Here is a 23,768-nt window from a genome sequence, read left to right as displayed (position 1 = left end):
ATTGGAGATCATAGGTAGCATCCGCACAGTCCTCCAGGGCAGGTACTTGGGATGTGCTTCCTTTTGTCACTCAAGATCTCTCTTCCAGGATACTACAGGCTCTCCAGCACAGTATTTCCTGGAATGCCTCGCCCTGTTCTTTAGGAATGGGAGATCCCAGGTAGCAGCCCCAGACTCCTCCAGGGAAGGTACCTGAGTCAAGTTTTCTCTCTTCAAAGAGGACCTCTTCCCCTGGGATTCACCCAAGACTCCTCCAAGGCATCTCCCAGAGCCTTCTGAGATCTTCTTTAACAACCCGAGATGCTGGGTAGCAGCCCCAGACTTCTCCAGGGAAGGTACCCAGGATGTGTTTCCTCTTTTGCTGAAAGATCTCTCTTCCAGGATGCTCCTGGCTCTGTTACAAAGCAATTCCCAGAGTCCTTTAGCCCATTCTTTAGGAATTGGAGATCATAGGTAGCATCCGCACACTCCTCCAGGGCAGGTACTTGGGATGTGCTTCCTTTTGTTGCTCAAGATCTCTCTTCCAGGAAACTACAGGCTGTCCAGCATAGTGTTTCCTGGAATGCCTCACCCTGTTCTTTGGGAATGGCAGATCCCAGGTAGCAGCCCCAGACTCCTCCAGGGAAGGTACCAGAGATGTTTCCTCTTTTTGCTGAAAGATCTCTCCTCCAGGGTGCTCCTGGCTCTTGTGCTTAGGATTTCCTGGAATCATTCAGCATATTCAAGAATATGAGAGCCCGGGTATCAGCCCCACAGTCCTCAAGGGAAAGTACTTGAGATGCGCTTCATCTTTTGGTTGAAGATCTCTCCTCCAGGACGCTCCTGCCTCTCCAGCACAGTATTTCCTGGAATCATTCAGCCTCTTCTTTAGGAATGGGAGATCCCAGGTAGCAGCCCCAGACTCCTCCAGGGAAGGTACCAGAGATCTATTTCCTCTTTTGCTGAAAGATCTCTCCTCCAGGATGCTCCTGGACCTGTTCCATAGCATTTCTCGGAGTCAGTTAGACTATTCCTTCGGAACTGAGATCCCGGATGGCAACCCCAGACTCCTCTGGGGAAGATACCCGATATACTTTTCCTCTTTTGGAGGCAGCTCCCTTATCTGGGATTCGCCCAGGCTCCTCCAAGGCATATTCCAGAGTATACTCGGAGCTTCTTTACCAACCTGAGCTCCCAGGTAGCAGCCCCAGACTTCTCCAGGGAAGGTACCAGAGATCTATTTCCTCTTTTGCTGAAAGATCTCTCCTCCAGGATGCTCCTGGCTCTGTTACAAAGCAATTCCCAGAGTCCTTTAGGCCATTCTTTAGGAATTGGAGATCATAGGTAGCATCCGCACAGTCCTCCAGGGCAGGTACTTGGGATGTGCTTCCTTTTGTCACTCAAGATCTCTCTTCCAGGATACTACAGGCTCTCCAGCACAGTATTTCCTGGAATGCCTCGCCCTGTTCTTTAGGAATGGGAGATCCCAGGTAGCAGCCCCAGACTCCTCCAGGGAAGATACCCGAGATGTGGTTCCTCTTTTCCCTGAAGATCTCTCCTCCAGCATGCTCCTGGCTCTGTTGCAAAACATTTTTCAGAGTCATTTATCCTATTTCTTTGGAATCTGAGCTCCCAGGTAGCAGCCCCAGACTCCTCCAGGGAAGGTACCTGAGTCAAGTTTTCTCTCTTCAAAGAGGACCTCTTCCCCTGGGATTCACCCAAGACTCCTCCAAGGCATCTCCCAGAGCCTTCTGAGATCTTCTTTAACAACCCGAGATGCTGGGTAGCAGCCCCAGACTTCTCCAGGGAAGGTACCCAGGATGTGTTTCCTCTTTTGCTGAAAGATCTCTCTTCCAGGATGCTCCTGGCTCTGTTACAAAGCAATTCCCAGAGTCCTTTAGCCCATTCTTTAGGAACTGGAGATCGTAGGTAGCATCCGCACACTCCTCCAGGCCAGGTACTTGGGATGTGCTTCCTTTTGTCACTCAAGATCTCTCTTCCAGGATACTACAGGCTGTGCAGCATAGTGTTTCCTGGAATGTCTCACCCTGTTCTTTGGGAATGGGAGATCCCAGGTAGCAGCCCCAGACTCCTCCAGGGAAGGTACCAGAGATCTATTTCCTCTTTTGCTGAAAGATCTCTCTTCCAGGATGCTCCTGGCTCTGTTACAAAGCAATTCCCAGAGTCCTTTAGGCCATTCTTTAGGAATTGGAGATCATAGGTAGCATCCGCACAGTCCTCCAGGGCAGGTACTTGGGATGTGCTTCCTTTTGTCACTCAAGATCTCTCTTCCAGGATACTACAGGCTGTCCAGCATAGTGTTTCCTGGAATGCCTCACCCTGTTCTTTGGGAATGGCAGATCCCAGGTAGCAGCCCCAGACTCCTCCAGGGAAGGTACCAGAGATCTATTTCCTCTTTTGCTGAAAGATCTCTCCTCCAGGATGCTCCTGGACCTGTTCCATAGCATTTCTCGGAGTCAGTTAGACTATTCCTTCGGAACTGAGATCCGGGATGGCAACCCCAGACTCCTCCAGGGAAGATACCCGATATACTTTTCCTCTTTTAGAGGATGCTCTCCTCTCTGCTATTCACTCCAGCTTCCTTGCAGTTATGTCCTGCACACCTTAGCTCTCTTCTTTAATGACCTGAGATCCTGGGTCTCAGCTCCAGACTCCTCCAGGGAAGGTACCAGAATGGATTTTCCTCTGTTCAAAGAGAATCTACCCTCTGGGATTCACCCAAGACTCCTCCAAGGCATCTCCCCAGTTATACTGGGATTGTCTTTATGAACATGATATTCTGGGTAGCATTACCAGACACTTTTAAGGAAGATCCCTGAGATATTTTCTTTTTCCTAGGAATCTCTGCCCTGGGGATGCACTCACATTCCTTGCAGGCATCTCCTGGAGCCTGTTTTATGAGAGCAGATATCTCATTTGGTAGCCCCACTGTTCTTTAAGGGAGATACCAAACATATTGCTCCTCTTTTGGACATTACACTGTCCTCTGATGTCCATCCAGTGCTCCCCCCAAGAATACCCTGGTAGTTTTGGGGCTCTCCATTAGAGATCAGGGAGCTGGTGTAGCAGTCCCAGACTACTCCAAGGAGTACAGCCGAGAGGATTTTTTCCCTTGGAGACAGGTATTTTGTCCAGCATGAGTCTGCTGCCTCCTCATATGGGGACCAGAGGAGGATTAGGGACTTCCAAGGAATAAACAAAGATGTTTTTTCTCTTCTGGAGGAAGTTCTCTTCTCTGGATTCGACCTGAGACTCCTCTGAGCTGAGAGGACCATGGCAGAGGCCTTATAGATGTCCATATTGCTGACATCCATAGCTCTTCCCTTGTTCACTGATGAAATCACTCCACCATAAAAGGCCATCAGGTTGGTTAAGGCAGGACTTGCCCTTGGTGAACCCATGCTTTCTGTCTCAAATGATCTCCCTGTCCTTCATGTGCTTTCACCTAGCTTCAAGGAAGAACTCTTCCCTGATGTCCCCAGCACAGAGGTGAGGCTCCCAGGTTGCTGGTTCCCAGGGTCCTGCTTTCAACCCTTTTTAAAAAGGGGTGCAGTGTTTCCCTTTTCCAGTCCCAAGAACTCCACCTGAGTGCCAGCTCCCTCAGGACTCTGGGATGCACCTCCTCACATCCCACACACTTACGTATGTTCAGGTGGTCTCGAATTTGATCTTCTCTTACTGTGGGGGGACTTTGCTCCCTCAGTCCACTGCAGTGGATGATGTGGGATGTGGAGGAACGAGGCCATGAGGTGAAGGGATTGCTGAGGTGTGCTGCAACACCATGATAGGGGTGATGGGCTGCAGTTGGGGTTAACAGCCTTAATCCTGATGCCCTTAATGCTGCCTCAGTAGGGTGGAGGAGAGAGTGATGTTTCAGGGCTCTGTTCCACCCTTGTAATGCCCACAACCCTTGAGCAGCCTGACTCACCAAAGTGAGCAAGTGGTTGCCCCTCCCATCCATGACAACAGCAACAGGTAACTTGACTCATCTCCCCTCCCCTTCTCTCCAAAGTATGAATTTGGCATTCCAGCTCCTCCATGGCAGAGGATGAGAATATAACCCCACCTGCAGAAGAGGTGATGGCCTTGCTCCTCTCTGCTCTGCAGAGCAGGGACACCTCTTTGGCAAGATTTGCATCTCCAGCTATGCTGGGTAATACCTGGGTGGACCTAAACTGAATGAATTAGCAATTGCTTTTTTCTTTCTTTTTTTTCCTCTATATGAGCTGAGTTAACCCCTGGGTTTTGGTGCTAGTGCAGGAAGTGAACTTACCAATGGCAATTCCAAATCTGCATTTCTGTGCTTCAATAAACCTCACTATTTGTGAATCCACAATGGTGGCAGTTCTGATTGAGCTCGACCAGATGGTGATAATAAGAAATGAATGCCAGGTTCCTGCAGGCACCTGAGCTCTGAGGACTGGCTGGAACACAAGGGGCAGTGTTTTCTGTCCAATCCCTGCACTCTTACACCATAGGAGGAGAAGTCAGTGAAGACCAAAACAAAAAAGCTGTTGAGTACCTCAGCCTTCTCCTCACCCATTGTTACCCATTTGCCAGTCATGTTCACTGCGGGGGTTACATTTGCTTTGACCTTCCTGTTCTGACTGACACACCTGTAGGAGCCCTTCTTGACACAGCCCTGCTGGTCTCATGCCTTCGTCTCCTGATTTCTTACACCTGGAGATCAAGAGCTCTTGTGCTGTGGAAAGCATCTGTAAAACTCTGCCAGCTCTACCCTGCTCCCTTGCCCCTGAGGGCAGTTTTCCAGGGGCTCCTGTTGGCGAACTCCTTGCACAGAGGCAAGTTTCCTTTCCTAAAATGAAGCATCTGCTCTCCTCTTTGCCTCACCGCTATCCCTCAGAACTCCACCAGCCATGATCACTGCAGCCCAGACTGGCTCCAGTTGTGACGTCACTGATGGTGTTTGTGACCATCAGGTCCAGTAATGCACCCCCTCTGGGAGGGCTGTTTGTTACCTGGCTTCAGCAGTTCTCCTCGCCACTCTGCAGGAGTCCCCTGGGTTGTCTATAGCTCACCGTGCTACTTTCCCTACCGACGTCAAGAGGGCTGTCGAGATGGTTCCCAGCAGGACGAGAGCCTGTAACTGGAGTAAGAAGGCTTCATCAAGAGGCTTCCCTTGATCCAGTGGCCTGCAGTAAACACCAACCACAAGGTTCCCTTTGTTGCTTCAGTCTGTAGTTCTCACCCATGAGCTTTCAGCCTGCTCATGGCCACTCTGAAGAGACAGCTTTTCATAACCTACCCATTCTCTGACATTCCCCCCTCTTTCCTCCCTGTTCCTCTGAACAGCCCACAGCCACTGATAGCTGCCTTCCACTCATGGGGTCCATCCCACCAAGTTTAAGTAATGGCAACAACATCACAGCTTTCTAGCAACATGCATAGTTGGCTTTCAGTTCCTCCTGGTGTTGCCCATGCTGTGTGCATGGATGCAGAGGTACCTCAGCTGTGCTGTCAGCCATGTCCCTTTCTTAGAGCAACACACCTTAAATCCCTTCAGTTATCAAAAGCAGCATGGCCAGCAGGGGGAGGGAGATGATTCTGCCCCTCTGCTCTGGTGGAACCCTACCAGGAGTGCTACGTCCAGCTCTGGAGTCCCCAGCACAAGACAACAGGAACCTGTTGGTGCAGGTCAAGAAGGGGAACACAGAAATGATGGAGTACCTGTGCTGTGAGGAAAGGCTGAGCTGGGGCTGTTCAGCCTGGAGAAGGCTCCAGGGAGCCCTTATTGTGGTCCTTCAATACTTTAAGGGGGCCTGTAAGAAAGATGGGGAAAAAACCTTTTAGCAGGGAGTGTTGTGACAGAACAAGGGGTGATGGTTTGAACTAAAGGATCTAGTTTGGACGTAAGGAAGAAATGTGTTTACCCTGAGGGTGGTGAGGCACTGGCACAGGCTGCCCAGAGAGGGGGTGGACGCACCATCCCTGGCAACATTCCAGGCCAGGCTGGACAGGGGCTCTGGGAACCTGCTCCAGATGAAGATGTCCCTGCTCATTGCTGGGGTTGGACTGCATGAGCTTTGAATGTCACTTCCAACCCGAACCCTTGGACGATGTCACTGTTTTTCCCTGTTGGTTCTCGTTACCTGTGGAGCCCCTGGCTCAGCTCTGTCAGACCTCCTCTGTGCTGGAGCACACCCAGCCTCAGGTGGAGAGGCAGCCGGTCCGGCGGGTGCGGATCTCTGCCGGGTGGATGCCGCCGCTCAGCTCCTCTGGAGCGCGATGGCCACTGAGCGAGCTCGCCTCCGGAGCCCTTCCGCACTGCTGCCCCTCTGGCAGCCGGGGCTGCCGCTGCTCCGTCTCCGAGCCGGCGCCCTCGGCACTGGACCAACCGCTCCGTTAGAGCGCCTTTAAACCTTCCGCCGTTGCCCTGGCAACGCGCACGCCTCGCTGCCAGCTGCCTGAGCGGGGCAGGGAGGGGCTTGTTTCTCTTCGCTGCCCTGGCAACGGCCGTCTGTCAGGTGGGGGTTACGTGCTGAGACAAGGGGGAGGGCACAAATTACAAGATGGGATGTAGAAATCCTTAGAAGTATCTTTAAGTAATGTTAAGTTTGACGGCTTTGTAACAGTAGCAATGGAAAGTTACTGAGGTGCAGGGTACATAGAGAAAAATATATAGAGAGAGTGCAGCTAGAGAACGTAGTGAGAATTCTCACAAGATAAATCGTTATAGTTGACATAGCTTTAAGAAAAAACAGCCTAGAAAAACAGGACACAGGGATAAGGGGTATCTGGGAACTGCAGGTGTCCAGGATGGGCTACAGTTAAACAGATAAGTAGGAGGATAGGAGGATTATTATGTCTCTGGTGCTAACGAACCAATTAAACTGGTATGAGCATCTACTGCGCGTGCTTCAGAGGCTGCCAGAAGTGATGAAGATCGTTGGAAGAAGTAACCGACCCTCAGAGACCAGCACCACAATTCTGTACACATGAGGGGAACTCTCTGGAAAGTGATGTAATCCATACGTAGCCTCATGAATATGTATGTATGCCCAGGGGCTATATAAGGATGGCTTGTATAGCAATACGGGGACACACGTTAGGAGGAGTTATCCCAGTGTCTCCCAGCGCCGCAATAAAGAATACCTGCTTGTCAGCTTGAAAGCTTTGTTGGCAAGTTTGCTCCTGGAGTTTTCTCCGAACCAGTGCAGGCCACGGTCGCTGTGCAGCTGCAGCCGTGCTGCTTGAAACCGGGCTGTGATGAGAGTGGGCTGAGGGACTCGGGGGTGCAGAGACTTACCATGGACCGGCAGTGTACACATGCAGCCCACAAAGCCAACCCTATGCTGGGCTGCAGCAAAAGAGGTGTGAGCAGCAGCTTGAAGGAGGCAGTTCTTCCCCTCTGCTCCAGTGGTAGTGTTTGGCTTTGGGGGTCCCCAGTGTAAGAAGGATGTGGGCCTGTTGGAGTGAGCCTAGAGAAGGGCCACGGAGATGCTTCGAGGGCTGGAGCAGCTCTGCTCTGGAGGAGGCTCTCGGGAGAAGAGCTGCAAGTCAAGCTGAGGGGGAGCCACAGAGCTGTGTAGGTAGACAGCCCACAGACCCCCGACTCTGCTGCTGACAAGGGAAACATGGAAGCAAAGGGACTTCCTTCAGTTTTCTCCTCTCCACTGAACAATGTATTTCTTATTCTCCATTTTCCTCGGGCATTTCTGTTTGCATTTTTAGGGCTTTCCATCCCTTATTACAGTTCCCTCCTCAGGTTCATGTGCAGAAGAGGTTTAACCATCCTCTCAGACAGACCCACTACACTGTCCTGCATCTGAACAGGTCACCTGTGGTCAGCCTCTGCCTGGGGCAAGAGATGCCTGCTCCTGGCTGGAGTTCTCCCAGTCCTCTTGCTGGCAAGAGCAAGCTGAGAGCACCTACCCTGTGCAGTGCCTGGCCTTCTCCTGCAAGGAGAAAGTCTGTCTGCCTGGACATGCTCCTTCTGAGGGTGTTGTCAGGTACTACAGAGAGTACTGGCAAAGTAACAGCTACTTGGTGTTAGGTGTGAGCCCAGCACTGTGCACGTAATGTGCTTATGGTGCCTTAGCTCAGGAGACGGCTGAAGAGTGATGTTTGTTGTAAATGCACTGGTGTGATGGCAAAAACCTGCCTGAGCATCTCAATTGAAATCTCAACTCCCAGCCTCACCCCACTACTTATTGAAGGTGTAAATAATTACACGACTTGTAGTGTGGTGGTAAGAACATAATTCAAAATATTGCCACCAATTTTCATTTATTTAATGGTGTGAAGCATAGTACAAGAGTCCATCTGATACCAGAAACCTCTGCTTCTTCTGGGAGGGAAAAGGCATTTTCTGCCTGCGTGAGACTGATTAAAATATCACACAGTCCCATGGTGATGCTAGTTGATTTTTATTAGAATCTCACAGGATTTTTAATTGCAAAATTCCCAATTTATGACACTCAAGGATCAGAATCTTAAAGCATGTTGCTCTTTTCCTAAAACAGTCCAGGCTGTGAAGAAAAAGACACTTTAACCCAACATCTCCAGTATGTCAACTTGAACATTAAAAAAGGTAGAACTTCATTTAAAGCATTTCAAAGCTGAGACAAGTAATGTGAAAAGCTGAACAACACAGGAAACAATCCCACCCCACAGTCACGCTGCAGGTTTACTTTTCCACAACTTGGTGCTTCCAGGTCAGTTCTTTCCACCAAAAAGAAGCTGTAGTGGTGTCAAGATCATGCTGGGGAAATGACAAAGAGAACACATTCAGAGTAAGTATTTTAAGTATAACGACGTCCACACAAAAGACACAACCCTAGCTCAAAATAGTACAGAGGAAACTTGAAAGAATAGAGGAAACAAAAACTAACTTGTGCCGTACCAGTGGAGTCTCAGCAGTTAATGGCACACATTTCAAGTCACAAGAGTTTTCATTTCTCCCACAACTAATTCAGCTCCCAAACAAACAGTTCCTGCCACTATTCAACTTGTGCCATGCAGTGAACAGACCGCTCTTGGGGTATACAACTTCAACAGCTTTAGAGCAACCTTCAGTCAGCAATGCCCAGCAACTGTCTGCATGGTTACTTTAATTTTGGTTTAAAATGGTGTTTTTTGGAGTCAAAGTTACATAGGCCACAGTTGCTAAGTGGCCAAATAAAGGTTGTACTTACCTTAACGGGGCTGAGGGTCTACCCTGGGAAGGCCCTGTGAGAAGGGGGAGTGTTTAAGTCCTTTAGAAATGGGGCTGGAGATGGCACTCCTCATCTGCTAACAGCCACACTGTATGGGGGCTGTGGCTGTGGGCAGTAATACTCATGTGAGGGTTTTCTTTTTCCCCAAAGACTCAGAAGAGTCAGAAAGATCAAAAAAGTGCCCCAAAAGCTCAGAAGAAGAATATTTACTGGGGATGTTGCACCTTACCACAAGACAAAAGGACACCCCTGCACGTTCCTTTGCCTTGGGAGACTCTGGTATAACCACAGGAAAGAGGGATGGACCCATTCTTCAAGATAAGGTGGAATCATCTGAACTGCCAGAGTCAGGCATACTCTCGGACACAGTCTCGGGCACAGCTGGCCTGCATCTGGTCATAGCCACAGGACATACCTTTTCCAGAACCCTGAGAGACCTCTTCCTTCCAACTCCATGTCTCCTTTGTTTACCATGCAGTCCATTTGCTGCAGTAGCTGCCCTGCACCCTCAGCCTGACCGGTTGCTCTTCTTTGTTCAGGGTGAGGCACAACAGGTCCCCCTGTAAGAAACAGCAGCAAGAACAAAACCACAAGCTCGCTCCCTGCACACCCCCTGCACACCCAACAGCAGATGCTGAGGCTGAAAGGTGTCTCCAGACTGACCAGCCTAATGCCTGGCAGGTTTCAAAGCAATCCCAATGCAGGCTGGCTTGGAAATGAGCTCCCATTTCACAGCCCAGCTCTGAAAGCTGTGCACCCCAGCTGTATGGGTGGGAATTCATGATGGGGGAAGACAACCTCAGTCAAAATCATGGGTGACCTACAGCTTTATGGTCATTCTAATTCCCAGTCTCACCTGCTGGAAAAGACCAAACACAATTCTTAAGGGAAAACTAGTAATGATGTAATCCTTGCAGCTTTTGCTTTGATATGACCAATGTGAATGAAACAATCTGGGAATTCCTTACTTACAGAAATCCACTTGGTTGTAGTCCATGGTAAGAGATGCTGGACTAAACTCACGCTCATTTTCTCTTGAGGAATTCTGAAAGGAAGGAACCCAGGAACTGTTACACAATGTAAAATTTCACTGTACAGGAGATTTTTATTTGTTTCTTGCTTTAAGAACTAAATGGCAAGGTCTATACTCTTGTTTCATGATGTTTTTTCCTGCTACTATGAGGGCTTTCTTCACTAATACCTTTCTGCCCTTCTCAGGACATTCAGGGATCTAAGATAAGCTGTAATTCATTGAGTAGACTTCAGTACAGCAGACAGGAAAGAGAAACAACAGCTATTGCATAGACAAAGATCTGAAAACACATGAACAGAGGTGCTGTGGGAAGTAACAGCCACTGGACAATACAGGCTCCCAGACATTAGCCCTACTAACACACAGCCATAGGAAACAGAGAAACAGGGAAGGGACAAAAGTGAAATGCCAGAAGCAAGAGGTGAGCCAGGAATACTCATTAGGAAAGCTATCAGCAATACAAAGGACCACAAACAACACCACCAGCATGGAAGCTTCTTTAAGACAGGGAGAAATAACTGTCATAGAGAGAAGATAAAAGAATAGATCCCCTCCTCGATGGTGTTTCTCTTGCACTACTATGATCTTTCCAGTTAAGTCTCAGAGCATGAACTAAGTTAGGAAAGTTATCTGCAGTGACAGGCTGCGCATCTCTTGGCTCTCTCTTTCATTCTTTCTTTGGCTTCCTGTGGGCACTTGGTAAGTGGAAAGACACCCAGGCTCAACTCCAGCCATCCCAACCAGACAGCCTACTGTCAAAATCATAGCCCTAGAAGGCTGAGAAGATGGATGAGAACTGAAAATGCAATCTATTGAACACCCATGTGGCTGCAGCACTTCCATTTCCTGAACCAGTGCTGTAAAGTCAATCCTACATGTACTGAGTAGACAGATTTCCTTCTTGTTTTATAGGACCCTTCTCAAAGTTGCACTCTAAAACACCAAGTGGATTTTGATCCAAAATCATACACTGCTGCTAAACTGAACAAGAGCCTGGAGGAATGATCAGAAGAATCCTGAGAAACTACAGGAATGACTGATGTAGTTTTTCCTAAACCTGATCTTCTTTCTTGTTCTGAAAACCAGAAGAAACCAGACAGAAAGCAACCAGCTGGGAAGCACATCACAGGAGTACCTGTCTGATCGGCTAAATAAAAAATGCACATGAAGGAGAAGTCCTCTGCCCATGGTTTCATGCATTGCTCCTGACATCTGGTCTGCTATTCATAAACACAACAGGTTTGACATCTGGACATCTATCCCTCTCACTGCCCTAACCAGTGCAAATTTCAGGGACAAGCATGTGTTCTGGACAAGGTTTGTCTCACCTGAACTGCTGATTCACTCATCACAGTTCCAGTTTACCTGGAAAGAGCTCAGGACATGTCCTTTCATATTAGTTCACACAGTACAAGGTCACAGTGATGTCTGCCACCTACCACATTGTTCCTCAGGATCCAACATGCTAACCTGGAGCTCCAGCTTTTGAGGACTGTAATATTAGTTTGTGAAATCCAGCCACTATACAAGGAGCATTCTGGGGACAGTGGTTAGCATAAAGCAGGGAATAAAAAAGCATTTCAGAGGATGACCCTTATTACCCCACCAAGAGGGTGTATGGAGCACCTGAGGAAAGAAGATGGGAAGGGCATTGTGTACAGACCTGTCACTGATCCTGCAAAGATAAGCTGAGGGGTGGGAAGGAATGGGGGGGGGAGGAGGTGATACAGGTTTTAGAGATAAATGAGCCTGCTCATTTTAGAGAAGTTCTATAATGAATGCTTCTGAGAGGGTACCAAGCAGTCTCCTTCCTGTCTTGAAAATGTAAGAAAGCCATAAATAAACCTCTTCTGAAAGAACACTTTAGGCTTTTGTCCTGGGTTCAGCAGTACCAGTTGTTTTTCTCCTTCTTAGTAGCTGGTGCAGTGATGTGTTTTTGACTTTCAGCCTGGGAACAACACTGATAACACCAATGGTTTTAGTTGCTGCTCAGTAATGTTTACTGTGACCAAGGACTTTGTGAGGCTCATGCTCTGCCAGGGAGGAGGGGAAGCCGGGAGGAAGCAGAGACAGGACACCTGACCCAAACTACCCACAGAGGTATTCATACCACAGCACGTCATGCCCGCTATATGAACTGGGGGCAGTTACCCAGAAGATCACTGCTCAGGCTGGGTTTGATATCGGTTGGCAGGTGGTGAGCGGTTGTATTCTCTTCCCTGGTTATTTCCCTTATCATCATTATTATTGATGGTAGGAGCAGTGGGTTTGTGTTATACCTTAGTTACTGGACTGTTCTTATCTCAACCCATGGGAGTTGCATCCTTTTGATTCTTCCCCCCAACCCTCTGGGAGCAGGGGTAGGAAGGGGGAGAGGGGAGTGAGCGAGTGGCTGCGTGGCTCTGAGTTACTGGCTGGGCTTAAACCTTAAACCAACTTCCTTTGTGGACAATTCCAAGAGGAATGAGCTTGCCTTCTGGGAAAAGACTCTCTGCTAAGAGCTGGAGAGGAGAAAAGGCCAGGAAGGCGATAGTGTGGCAGGGATTTGAACTAAATTTAGAGTGACTATCAGTATCCAGAAAATGGATGTAATGCACTCGGACATTTGGGAGAACGGGCAACAGCCAGGAGGAGGAAAACAGGGGTGTTAAGGAAAACCCTGTTACCTAACAGGTTTGCCTAATAGCAGCTTGGTCAGAGTAGGCTTTCAGCCTGAGGGCTAAAATAGACTCTTCCCTACTAACAAAGCCTTGGGAGAACAGTGGGTTTAGAAAGCAACCGACAATCCCTCTGGAACAATCCCATTGTAAATCTGCCTTCTGATGACCTGGTGAGAAAAGTCATGGCACTGTTTCCAGAAGAGGGAGATGCCTGCAAGGCCATCTAGCCTAGAGAAAGGACACTGGTGTGTAGTGACAAGTACTCACACTGAAGCAGTGTGAAGGTGTTAGCACCCACTGCTAGCCCTTCATGGAGTTCTGCACAAAGGGGCATCTGAGGTAAAAGAGGACTGGAGTCGTGAAGACAAGGCAGGGCGTCTTCAGGTCCACCTCTGAGAAGCTGAGAAGCTAAGCTCACCCCTAGAGTTTGTAGCTGGACAGTCAGAAAACCTTGTTCCATCTCCCTGTAAAACTCATGGCTAAGTTTGTTGAGCAGGAAACACAAATGTCTTGATGCACATGAAAAGGCAAGAAGAATTACCTGAAGGCATCTTTTACGCTTACCCCTTTAAGAATCTAGGACTAAGCAGAAGCTGCTGGCTCTTCCTGAATCCTCTGTAGCCTACCTTTTCAAATCCATGCTTTGCTTTACTTGTATGGTGAACACACTCAGCTCCAGTCCTAAAAAAAAAGTCAGATAAGAACTGAGTTTACAAAAAGTCACAAAAAGGAAGCAAACTTGTAAATGGCTACTCCAAGTACTTCATTAGGAATCAGGATTTTAGTACCTCTAGCCAACAAGGTACCCTTAATCTATACTTGTGCTCATGTTTCAAAGTCTCACTTAAAAAATGAAAACATGCACTTGTTCTCGTATTAGGCTTTCTCTTTTTCCAGTAAAACCAACGAATACTTGAAAAGAAGAACTGTTATATGACATAGAAACGGGGATGAGCAGTGAGTTGAGAAAGCTTGCAAATCCTCACAAAGAGAAGGGCAGGTAGCAAAGAATCACAGAAAGACCCTACAAGATGCAGCCACAGAGCAATAAAATGGCAGAGGAAACTGTACAGAGAGGTACAAAGTGATGCACATGGGGAAAACAAATCCTGGCTTCACACACCAATAGTGCTCTTTGAGCTGATCAGTGTCACTGGGGAGATTCTCAGAGCTCAGCACTCCCAGAAAATCCAAGGCAACAAGGGAGATGATTTGACTTGGTCTGTTCATGGCTGTGGAAAGGGAAAGGTGAGAACAAACACTTCTGATCACAGTGTTGGATCTGGGACTCTCTGCCACACACTTGTGAAAAGAGACGAATTTCCTGTTTTGAAAAGCTACACTCTGTGAAAGAAAGAAGCCTGCTAGACTATAACTAATAATGCGCCTGCCTCAGAGAGGTAATCAAGGACTAAGCTTGAAGTTATCCACCATAAGCCAACATTGCATCCTCATACTGAAGGAGGCTAACAGCATCCAGAGCTGCACTAGGAAGAGTTTTGCCAACAGCTCAAGGGAGGTGACCCTTCCCCTCTGCTCAGGGCTGCTGAGGTCAGTCTGTGTGCTCTGCCCAGACTGGGATCCCTTTGTGACTGCAGCTGTGGTCAAGCACTGCAGCCAGGTGCCCACAGAAGTTGTGGTGTCTCCACCCTTGAAGTCCACACAAAACACAAAGGGACATGTCCTGGGCAATCTGCTCTGGATGACCCTGCTTGAGCAGGAGGGCTTGGACTTGATGATATCAAAGGTCCCATCTAACCTCAATGAATCTGTGAAATCAACAGATAGAGATCTCAGCCTAAAGCTGAGAGGCAGCATCCATCAGCCCACTCAGAGGAACAGGCTGGGGTGCAGCTAGAAAACTGTTGGCAGTTCTTTCCTTGTCATCCCTGGCTTAGTTTTGAAAGCCAGCTGCCGAGTTTGCATCCCACTGTGATTCTATAGATAATGTTAATACAAAGGAGATAAACAGGGAGACCTCTAGTTAATGGCATGGGAGCCTGAAAACATAAAACAACTTTTCTGCAAGTATGGGCAATGCTACTCAGAGCCAGTCACCTATGGAAGAGAGGAAGGAATAAAATGGGGCAAAGGATTACACAGGAGTGAAATATGAGAAAGGTACATGAGACATTAAAAATACTGATATGTGCCCTTGAAGACTATTCTGTAGTTAACTGACCTGTCAATACCCGACTGTGGGCATGAGGTCTCTGCTTGGACTTCCACTCTTCTCCCCTTCACTGATGCTTGCCCTGCAGTACTTTCTGACACTTCATTTCTCCTCTTCACCTTCAAAACATTGCAAAATTGGCATAGATAAAATTTGATGTTGACTTTTCTATTTTAGAACAGAACTCAGAGTTAGTACACATTCATGTTTTGCAAAATTGTTCATGTCCATACAGTGAAAACCAAAAAATGAGTCCAGAATAAAAGGTGAGCAACCTTATTCAAACAGAAGATAAGCACTGAGAGGCCATCCAGAGAATTATGCTCAATGGTGTTAAACAGGAAATACTGCTCCCCAGGACATCCCTTTTGCTCCATCTTCAGAAGAGGGCCTAGGATATAATTAGCAGGAATGCAGTGCCAGGAGGGTGAGGGGGTTTTTTGTTTGGGCATTTTGGACAGAACATCTTCACTAATTCACTCCATCTCCAGACACTTCCCATATTGAAAACAAGCCTGCTCTGAGCCCTCACTAAACAAAAAATTTCCAAATAAGCTTAACATTGTTGCTTCTGACACATGCAGCACCCAGGAAACTATTTAATTTTTCTATAGACTCTCACAGACTCTCACAATGAAGAAACCATTTGACAGCTCAGCTCAGACTTGCAGAAAACACACGTAGCTGCAGCCAGCAGGACTCTCAGGTCCTTCATTCAGACTCATGGAATTGACAGGAAGATTGCTCTCAACTTGGATGGTTCTAGGTGAGAATTCAGTGCCACCTAACATTGCCTGCCTGACACCTAGAAACAGGAGAACCACAGCATTGCCTATATATTATATATCCTGTTCCTCCAAGCTATTTGAAATATAACTTAAAAGACAAACAAAACCACACACACAACTTACAAGCTCATCACTGCCCTTGTTTACTTCTTTACCTGTAACAGAAGTATTACAAAATTTGGTGAATATTTAGGCTGGACATTCTTTAACCATCTTAAAACGACATTTTTGCATTGCACCCCACTTTCTGAGAACAAGACAAACTACTTAGAAATTATACTGGACTTTGCATACGAGATGCTGACATTGAAAAACTGCAAATACAGCTCCTTCAGAACTAGAATTCCTGGCTATGAATACCACATGTTGAGGGGATGGGGAAAGCTGCTTTTCTTGAAGAAGTCCAAGGAGACTTCAGAAGAGCAGAAGGTACTGAAAAACTGTTAGGACCTGTGTTCTGTGCACCAGGTGGAAGATGCAAGGACAGCTGAAGCATAGACTCCACAGAATATTGGCCACCACACTTTGATGCATGGGATCCATACACGTTTCATTGCCAGAAAGTAACAGCACATTATGCTGTGCATAACTGTAGAATAGAAGCATTGCATAGCTATATGGAGAGGGTAGTTAAATACTGGGGCAAGTGTACAGGGAAGGGGGTGATTTCTCCATGTTTAGAAGTTTTTAAATCCAAACATGGTCTTTTTGGTAGGGGATGCTACACAAGCAAATGGGTGAGACTAAGCAATGACTTGTCCATTTTATAAAGGGGACAAGAATATCTCTACTAAGCAGTCGTAAGAAAAAACAGCAGCTTTTTCCAGGGACCAATAACCAGAACAGGAAATAGTAAGAAAAAACACTCAGTTTTCACAACAGAGGAGGTTAAATGCGGAGTCCCACAGAGGTGTCAGCTGGGGCCTGAAGCTGTTCAGGGAGTTAATAGAAAACTGGAAAACAAGACACTAGGGAGGTGACAGCATTTGCTAATTTTACAGAAAACATTATTCCCATTATTACTATCATTACTTAGAAAAATACATTCTTTCATTGGGAAAAGTATGTAATCAACCCCAAGGAAGAAAAACGTGGTCCATAGACATGTGCTAGCCCCAGCCCAGCCACTGACATTAAAGAATTAAGGTTGGGAACCACTGGGTACTGCTTCATAAAAATACTAGCTGAAGAGTGAGCAGTGACAGAAAAGGCAAAGAGATTCAGGAAGTTTTAGAAAAGCAATACACACTGTTCTGCTCTGTTTCAAATCCATACTACAGCCATACTGCACGCAGCTCTGCTCCCTCTAATTCAAAGACACAGTAGAGGAAGGGAAAGGGAAAAGACAAAGATACAGATGCTTCCAGAAATTATGCAAACATACCCATACAGACTTACCACAAGGTACATTTTGCCAAAATGAGTTCAGTTCTAGATACATAGTGCAAATGTAGGGATAAGGCACAAGATGGACATTCTCATGTTTGAATCTCATCTTCGACACTCCCTCCCATTTACTCAAATCTGAGAATGATGATAAGACTTAAGAACATGGCGCTAACATTTCAAAGGAGCAGGAGTTCTGACAGTGTCCTCTTGTAAAGCTTCTAAAGTCAGACCATACCGAACACACGTATGAGGGAACAGACACAACTTGTCAAATGAACTTTGTAACAACAAAACCTGCCTATGAGAATATTCAAAAATTAGCTTCTACATGCTGATGCTGTGCTATGGCACAAAGCTTTCACACTCCTGTCTTTTGACAGCAGCTATCACCACTGCAAGGTTTAGAGGAGGTGGAAAAAAGCTGGTGGCTGGTCGTAAAGGAGTAAGGGGGAAGAATAAAATACGGTGAATACTGGGTGAAGGACATTTGTTTCACTTTTATGCCTAGACTTCAAAGACTACACTGAAGAGGTGACCCAGATAACTGAGTGACAATCCTGCAGGATTTGTGTGTTCAAAAGCCTGCTTCAAGTCTTCCAGCTCTCAGCTTAACTACTTCTAGCACAACTCACTCTGTGAGGTGACTTTTGCTCCTCTCAGCCACGTGTGTGGGTACGTAAGCATATATTCACATTCACTCCCACCCAAGAAACAACTTTTATATTCAACATCCCTTTAGGCAATGTAAGACTTCATGGGAATGTTATCCTAGTCCTTCAGGTTCAAGCTAACTTCTTCCTTTACAGACTGAGGACAGCTTCACAGGTACAATTGATCCTCAGAGGCTCATGGATGTCATTTAATCCCAATGTACCTTGCAAGAAAACTACTGCAGTCTTCTCTCCTACTGAGCCTGTGAGGAGCATCTTACATTTTAATGACCTCCTGAAATCTCTGGTGCCTCTGGTAAAGGCAAAACCTGAGGAGGATCTTCAGCTAACATAACGCTGCAAAGCTCAAAGCAGTTGTACTCCAGCTAAAGACCTGCATGGTTTTGGACATGAACATCAAACTCAGCAATGCCCCACAGACACAAGTCATTTCTTTGATGAGTAGGAAAAAAAGGATACATGGAAAAATAGTGAAGTGGTCTGTAGAAAATGGATGCAAATCATCAAGATTTCCAAGGATTACTCGAATAGCTTCCTGGAGAGGCCAGAAAAAGGGAAGAATATTAAGAGTACAGCCACAATTCCACTATCAAGTACAGTTTTGAGGCTTGGGAAAAATTTAAAATTACAGTTTGCACAAACCACAGAAGAGCAGGTTCTAGATATTTTGCTTTTCCTCATCCCCTTCTTCGCCCATCACCTTAAAGTGAACTGCACTAACAGGCTCATCGAAATTAAAGTGAGTGAATGTCTTAATCTTGAATTAACATTAACCATTACTACAGAGGGTGGAGATGTGCTTTTAAATTTAACAAGTTTTACATTTAAGAAGTCTCTTTTTTCCAGGAAAACACATGCAGTATTGACCTGTTTTAAAACATAAACATATTCCCCTTTTTCTGGATATTGACCCAATTCGATGAGCAGGAACTGTAATTGTGCCCCAACAAAACCCTGCTTCAAAAATGGGAAAATTTTTCTGGTAATACCTTTCAGTACTTTTCAAAAATGAAAAAAAAAAACCACCACCAAACCCCCCACAAACCCCCAAAACCCAAACCATTCAATTTCCTGTATCAGTTAAACCCAGCACATTTTCTTCAGTAATTTTTGTAATGCTATTGTTGTCCTCTGAAGACTTTTTAAAATGAAGTAACAGGAGCACTTTTAAGCAGGCAATAGAGTTGTCTCGTTTCCTCAGGAATGGCAGGGCCTTCTTTCTGTCTCAGGAAGAAGATGACAGTAACAGTTGCCACCAAGCTTGGTCACAAAGTAATGGCACCATTAAAAGAGCCACCACTGATTCCAGTAGCTCCACAGCTAGGAGGAAAGCATGTGCAACTGAGCATTAGATCAGTCTCTGTCAAGCTAGTTCCAGTACTGACACAGCTCCTGGAAAACCAGGGGGTATTGACAGCTAGTCAAGCCTGAGAAGTTAAAAGCAGTGGTCAGGTCTGGGACTGAGAGCAAAACCATGGGCAAGTGCTACTGCAGGATTAATCTGAACAGGAATCAGAGAGGAATGGGGGCAACTCACTCAACAAATAGGCATTTTCATTTGTCTAATGCTCAAAGTCTAGCTTCTTTGAGATATTTCAACTGTCTTCTATGCTAATGCTGCCTGTAAAGGACAGTTTTCATTTATACCATTTATTTACCATTATACTCTCCAGAAAGGTTCCCCACCACTCTCACTCGAAGCACTGCATCTTACAAAATGTCCTCAGTCCCATCACAAACAAAAGATTTTCTCAGCTGAACTTTCAGCTCAGTTTCTGTGAACCTGCTTCATCTCCTACCTCTAACTCCTTGACAGCACTTTCCGTGTTGTCGAAATCAGAAGTACTGTGAAACAAACAGAGAGAGTTAGTCCCACCCCAACCAAAAAGCAACAGAGATATCCTTGTTGTAAAGTTTAAACAACAAAAAAACATCATTCCCATTGCACAGAGAAAATACTCAGTGGGCAGATTAATTCCTTCTCCATTATTCCACAAGGACTTTTCTTGTGAATTTTGTGGCCATTTATATTTTGTGGGAGACCAGATCTTTCCAATCAATTCTCAGTAACCTTTAGGGTTGTTTTCTGACAAGGTGCCCTCAAACCAGCCCCTCTGTCTTCCAGCCTATCACGATGCCCTTCTGGCTCAAGGGACTACAAGAAGGAACTGGCAGGACATGCCTTTTAATCACCTCCATGGTGCAAACCTGCAGAGGAACAGGCCTTCACAGCATTGGATGCTGGGAGTTGTGTACTGCCTGCAACAAACTGTGTTCCTAAATATTAGCTACATCCTTTGTAGGACAGTTTCTCAGAAGTTGTTTGCTGTGAGGTGTCAGCCAACAATAAAATGCAGAAGAGAGAAGGTCTTACAGAAAATCCAAACACATTAGAAAGTAAAGAAATCACACAAATGTCACTTGGAAATAAGCAAATAAGTGGAGTGCAAGCAATTATGCCATGCAAGCATTCTCTGGTACATGGCTTAGTAAGCAGCCATTCTCATATCCTCCACATTCAGAGTCCCCAGCCAGAACTTGGTCAGAGATGAGAGCTTCCCTTCCTCTTCAGAAAGTCTCTCTCCTTGCCTGGTATGGCATAAGTTAATGAAAGGAACTACATTCCTTTCCTGCAGCGCACTACAGCAGGACAGGTATCACCTACCCAAGACTTACACTGTGGTCACCAAGTCTTCATGGATGAGCAGGAAAAGAAAACTATGATTCCAGAAGGCACGTTGTAATGGTGATAAGAAGAGGGTGGGAAGAACATCCACCCAGGGTCTCCTGACGAGGATGTCAGGCCTGCCATCTGACTGCAGGGCATTCATCGCTTGGGTTGCGGGCCTGGGGAGGAGGGGGTGAATACTGTCTTTTAAGCTGCAGTTTAGAGATGCAGAAAGAGTCTCATCTTTAAAGAACCTTCATTGTTCCCTGGTTTTTTTCTGTGGATTCAGGAGACCTTCAGTGAAGTTGACCTCGCTTTAGCAGTATGCTTGATCAGCTCTATGATCAGCTCTTGCAACTCTGTCAATGTTCTTTTGGAAACCTGGCCTCAGATTAGTTACCATCTTATTGCAGGCAAAAGGAGTTTCATTTCCCAAATCTGCAGTCAGACTGATAGCATTGCTTTGGACATAAGGCTATGGATGCAGTTAGGACTTACTCCTTCTCTCTCTCTTAGGAACTGGGAGTGAACTCAGATGCTCTGAATAAGCACCCCCACTCACCACAATCATGACACAGTGAGGAAGTTTCACAAATTTTGCTGTACAAGGAGCTGCTTTTGCTGTACTGGACCATGTGGACATGAAAACGTGAAGACAGACTTGACAAGCTCACTAACAATTCCAGAAATTACTGTGAAACAAAAGGTCTCACCTCCTGCTCCCTCAAGTCTACCAGTGAATGCACATGAGACATGCAGGGGTAAAGACGGACTCACTCAGACAAAGGCAGCGCTCTCTTGACCACCAGATCAAACACCCACAGGCTCTTTAGAAACATGCGCACACTACCAGCAGAGCCTTCCAAAGGGGTTACACTGAGGGAAAGAGCTCGGTTACAGACAAGAGCAACATTTCAAGGATCTTTTGAACACCACATGACACCACAAGCCAGACAACACATCTTCCTTTCCAAGTGAACGAGAGAACAAAACAAGGAGGAAGGTTAATCCTCCTGTATGTGACACTGTTCCAGGAAAAATGCTAACAAGCAAAGCTAAAGAAACAATGGTTGTTCTACTTCATCCCAAAATAAAGTCATGCAATAGCATTTCAAAGACCCAGCCTACTTCCACAAAGGAAAAAGGAGACAAGTGTGGCAAGAGATTTCATGTAGCTTCAGGTATAGAGACAGCCTATTTGGCATGATGCTGCCAGAGCAGCTGAAACTTCTGTGTTTACAGATCACAAGCTCCAGGATTCTGAGCCCTCTCCCAAACTAAAACCCCAGAACTCCTTGAGCGAGCTGGTCAAGGTTTTGCCCACTTGCAAAACACTTGCCCATCATCTCTGTGTGTCTGACCAGCACACTCAAGTAGATTCCTCAGGGATAGCCTTTTCTTTTACCTGTAAAAGATTACCCTCTTTATGTGATTTACAGCTTTCCTATCTTGTGCTTTAGTTACTTTGCTGGCTACTAACCCCAACTTCCTATTTGAGGCTTACCACACAAATGTTACTCCCCACAACCCTATTCATTGTCCCCAGCACACCCAAAGGCAGTTTTCCTTCCTTTTTCCTACATGCCAGCAGTACCACAGACTAAAATACCCTCCCTTCACTTCTCACTACAGTGCCTCTAGAAACTGAAGCAGTTACCCTAGAAGTCCTGCTCAGCCCCTCTGCCTGCAGGAGAGGCTCGCTCTTGTTTCAAAACAAGACAGGTTCATCACAAACACGTATGAAGGAGGCAGTGGAAAGGGAACCTTGAGAGAAAAATTCCTGAGAACACAAAACCAGCTGCCAACAGCCACAGAGAGCTTCCAAAGGAGCCTCCCCACTTGAGCGCCAGATTACAACGCCAGTGAAGGGCACATTGCTAACAGCAGACAGCCCAAGAAACAAGTCCATACTCTCCAAGGCAGTGCTGCTTCTGACTGGGATTCACTGTTAATTTTCTCCATAGTAGCTTGGATGTGGCTATGTTCTGGATTCCTGCCAGAAGCAGTGTTGACAACACAGGGATGGTTTAGCTACTGCTGAGCAGTGCATAGACAGCAACAAGGCCTGTTCTGCTCCTCACACTGGCTATCTGTGTGAGCTCACTGGAGCTGCACAAGGAGTTAGGAGGGGACAATGCTGCAACAGCTGCCCCCAGGTGTATTCCAGACCACAGGGCGGACGTCATGCTCAAGCAGTAAAACTGGGAGGGGAGAAGGAGGAAAGGGAAACACTCAACTGCCTTACGGCATTTGGCTTCCCAAATAACAGTTAAGCATGATGGAGCCTGGAGACGGCTCTAAACACCTGCCTGCCAGTGGAAGCAGTGAATGAATGCCCCACTTTGCTTTGCTTGCACACATGCCTTTTGCTTTACTTATTAAATTGTCATTATCTCAACCCATGGGTTTTCTTACTTTTACCTTCCAGGATCATCTCTTTCATCCCATTGTGAGGCAGTGACTGTGTGACCATGTGGCACATAGGGGTTGAATAACTGCAAAGGCTGGGGAGCTTCCCACTTAAACACTTAGAAAATTCAAAATACTGTCAGGAAAAGCGGCCCCTTCTCCCACTGCAGCACAAACTCCACATAAGGCAGTGAAATGAGAGCATTTTTACAGCTCAATTTACTCTCCCAGGCCAATACCCAGCATGGGAAAGTGCAGCAGCAGCTTTCAAGTGACCACTTTCAGTGTCTGTGAAAGCAGGCAGGAAATGAGGAGCTCCCAAGATCTGAATTTAGGGTTTGATCTTAACTCGCTGCTGCTGCTGCCACCAGACTGCAGGTTGCTTTGGCAGCTTTACCATGCTCACCTGCTGAAGTGGCCATACCGGATTTTAAACTTGTACACACGCCTCCCTGCGTGAAGAAACCTTGTTTCAGGTAACGGACAGGTAAATGGTTTCAATGGCATCTTCCTCCCTGAATGCCAGCCTAGGGAAGGAGGAGAGTCAAAGGGGAATTACTAAATCTTCCCCAGCTCTCTCCTGTCACACAACAAAACACGAAAGCAGCTGTCGCCCTAGAGGAAACGTGCAGAGCGAGCACCCCTCCTGCAGCACCTCCCTCCAGCCCAACACCACCGGGCCGTGCGGGCCGATGGAACCGGGTGTCTGCAGCACGAGCAGCGGACAGGCTGGAGCGGACGCCGCTCTGCCCTGAACGGTGCTCCCGGCGGCCCTGGAGCTTCACGGGCCTCTCGCTCCCG

General features: G+C 46.8%; 1 protein-coding gene and 1 long non-coding RNA gene across 2 annotated transcripts; both read right to left on the bottom strand.

Annotated features, from left to right (window-relative positions):
- Nucleotides 1–5,100: 5,100 nt before the first annotated feature.
- LOC133221497 (uncharacterized) lies at nucleotides 5,101–6,181 on the bottom strand. The gene is made up of 3 exons (XR_009728008.1): nucleotides 5,892–6,181; nucleotides 5,689–5,780; nucleotides 5,101–5,153 (listed from the first exon to the last, which is right to left on the bottom strand). It is a non-coding gene; the product is annotated as an uncharacterized LOC133221497 (long non-coding RNA).
- Nucleotides 6,182–8,235: 2,054 nt separating this feature from the next.
- On the bottom strand, nucleotides 8,236–23,565 carry MAJIN (membrane anchored junction protein). Its single transcript, XM_061370441.1, has 10 exons — nucleotides 23,374–23,565; nucleotides 19,690–19,735; nucleotides 18,350–18,425; nucleotides 17,229–17,354; nucleotides 15,954–15,985; nucleotides 15,052–15,161; nucleotides 13,496–13,550; nucleotides 10,149–10,221; nucleotides 9,592–9,736; nucleotides 8,236–8,722 (listed from the first exon to the last, which is right to left on the bottom strand). The coding sequence occupies exons 1-10, from the start codon at nucleotides 23,472–23,474 to the stop codon at nucleotides 8,677–8,679; spliced, it is 810 nt and encodes a 269-aa protein (XP_061226425.1). The 5' UTR covers nucleotides 23,475–23,565; the 3' UTR covers nucleotides 8,236–8,676.
- Between the last annotated feature and the right edge of the window lie 203 nt (nucleotides 23,566–23,768).

This window comes from Neopsephotus bourkii, unplaced genomic scaffold (genome assembly GCF_033783945.1).
Source record: "Neopsephotus bourkii isolate Nb327-2 ecotype Australia unplaced genomic scaffold, CSIRO-AGI_Nbou_v1 NB_1542, whole genome shotgun sequence".
Classification (NCBI taxonomy): Eukaryota; Metazoa; Chordata; class Aves; order Psittaciformes; family Psittacidae; genus Neopsephotus; species Neopsephotus bourkii.
The sequence above is the reverse complement of the archived record's forward strand: the minus strand, read 5'-3'. Positions and strand labels throughout refer to the sequence as shown.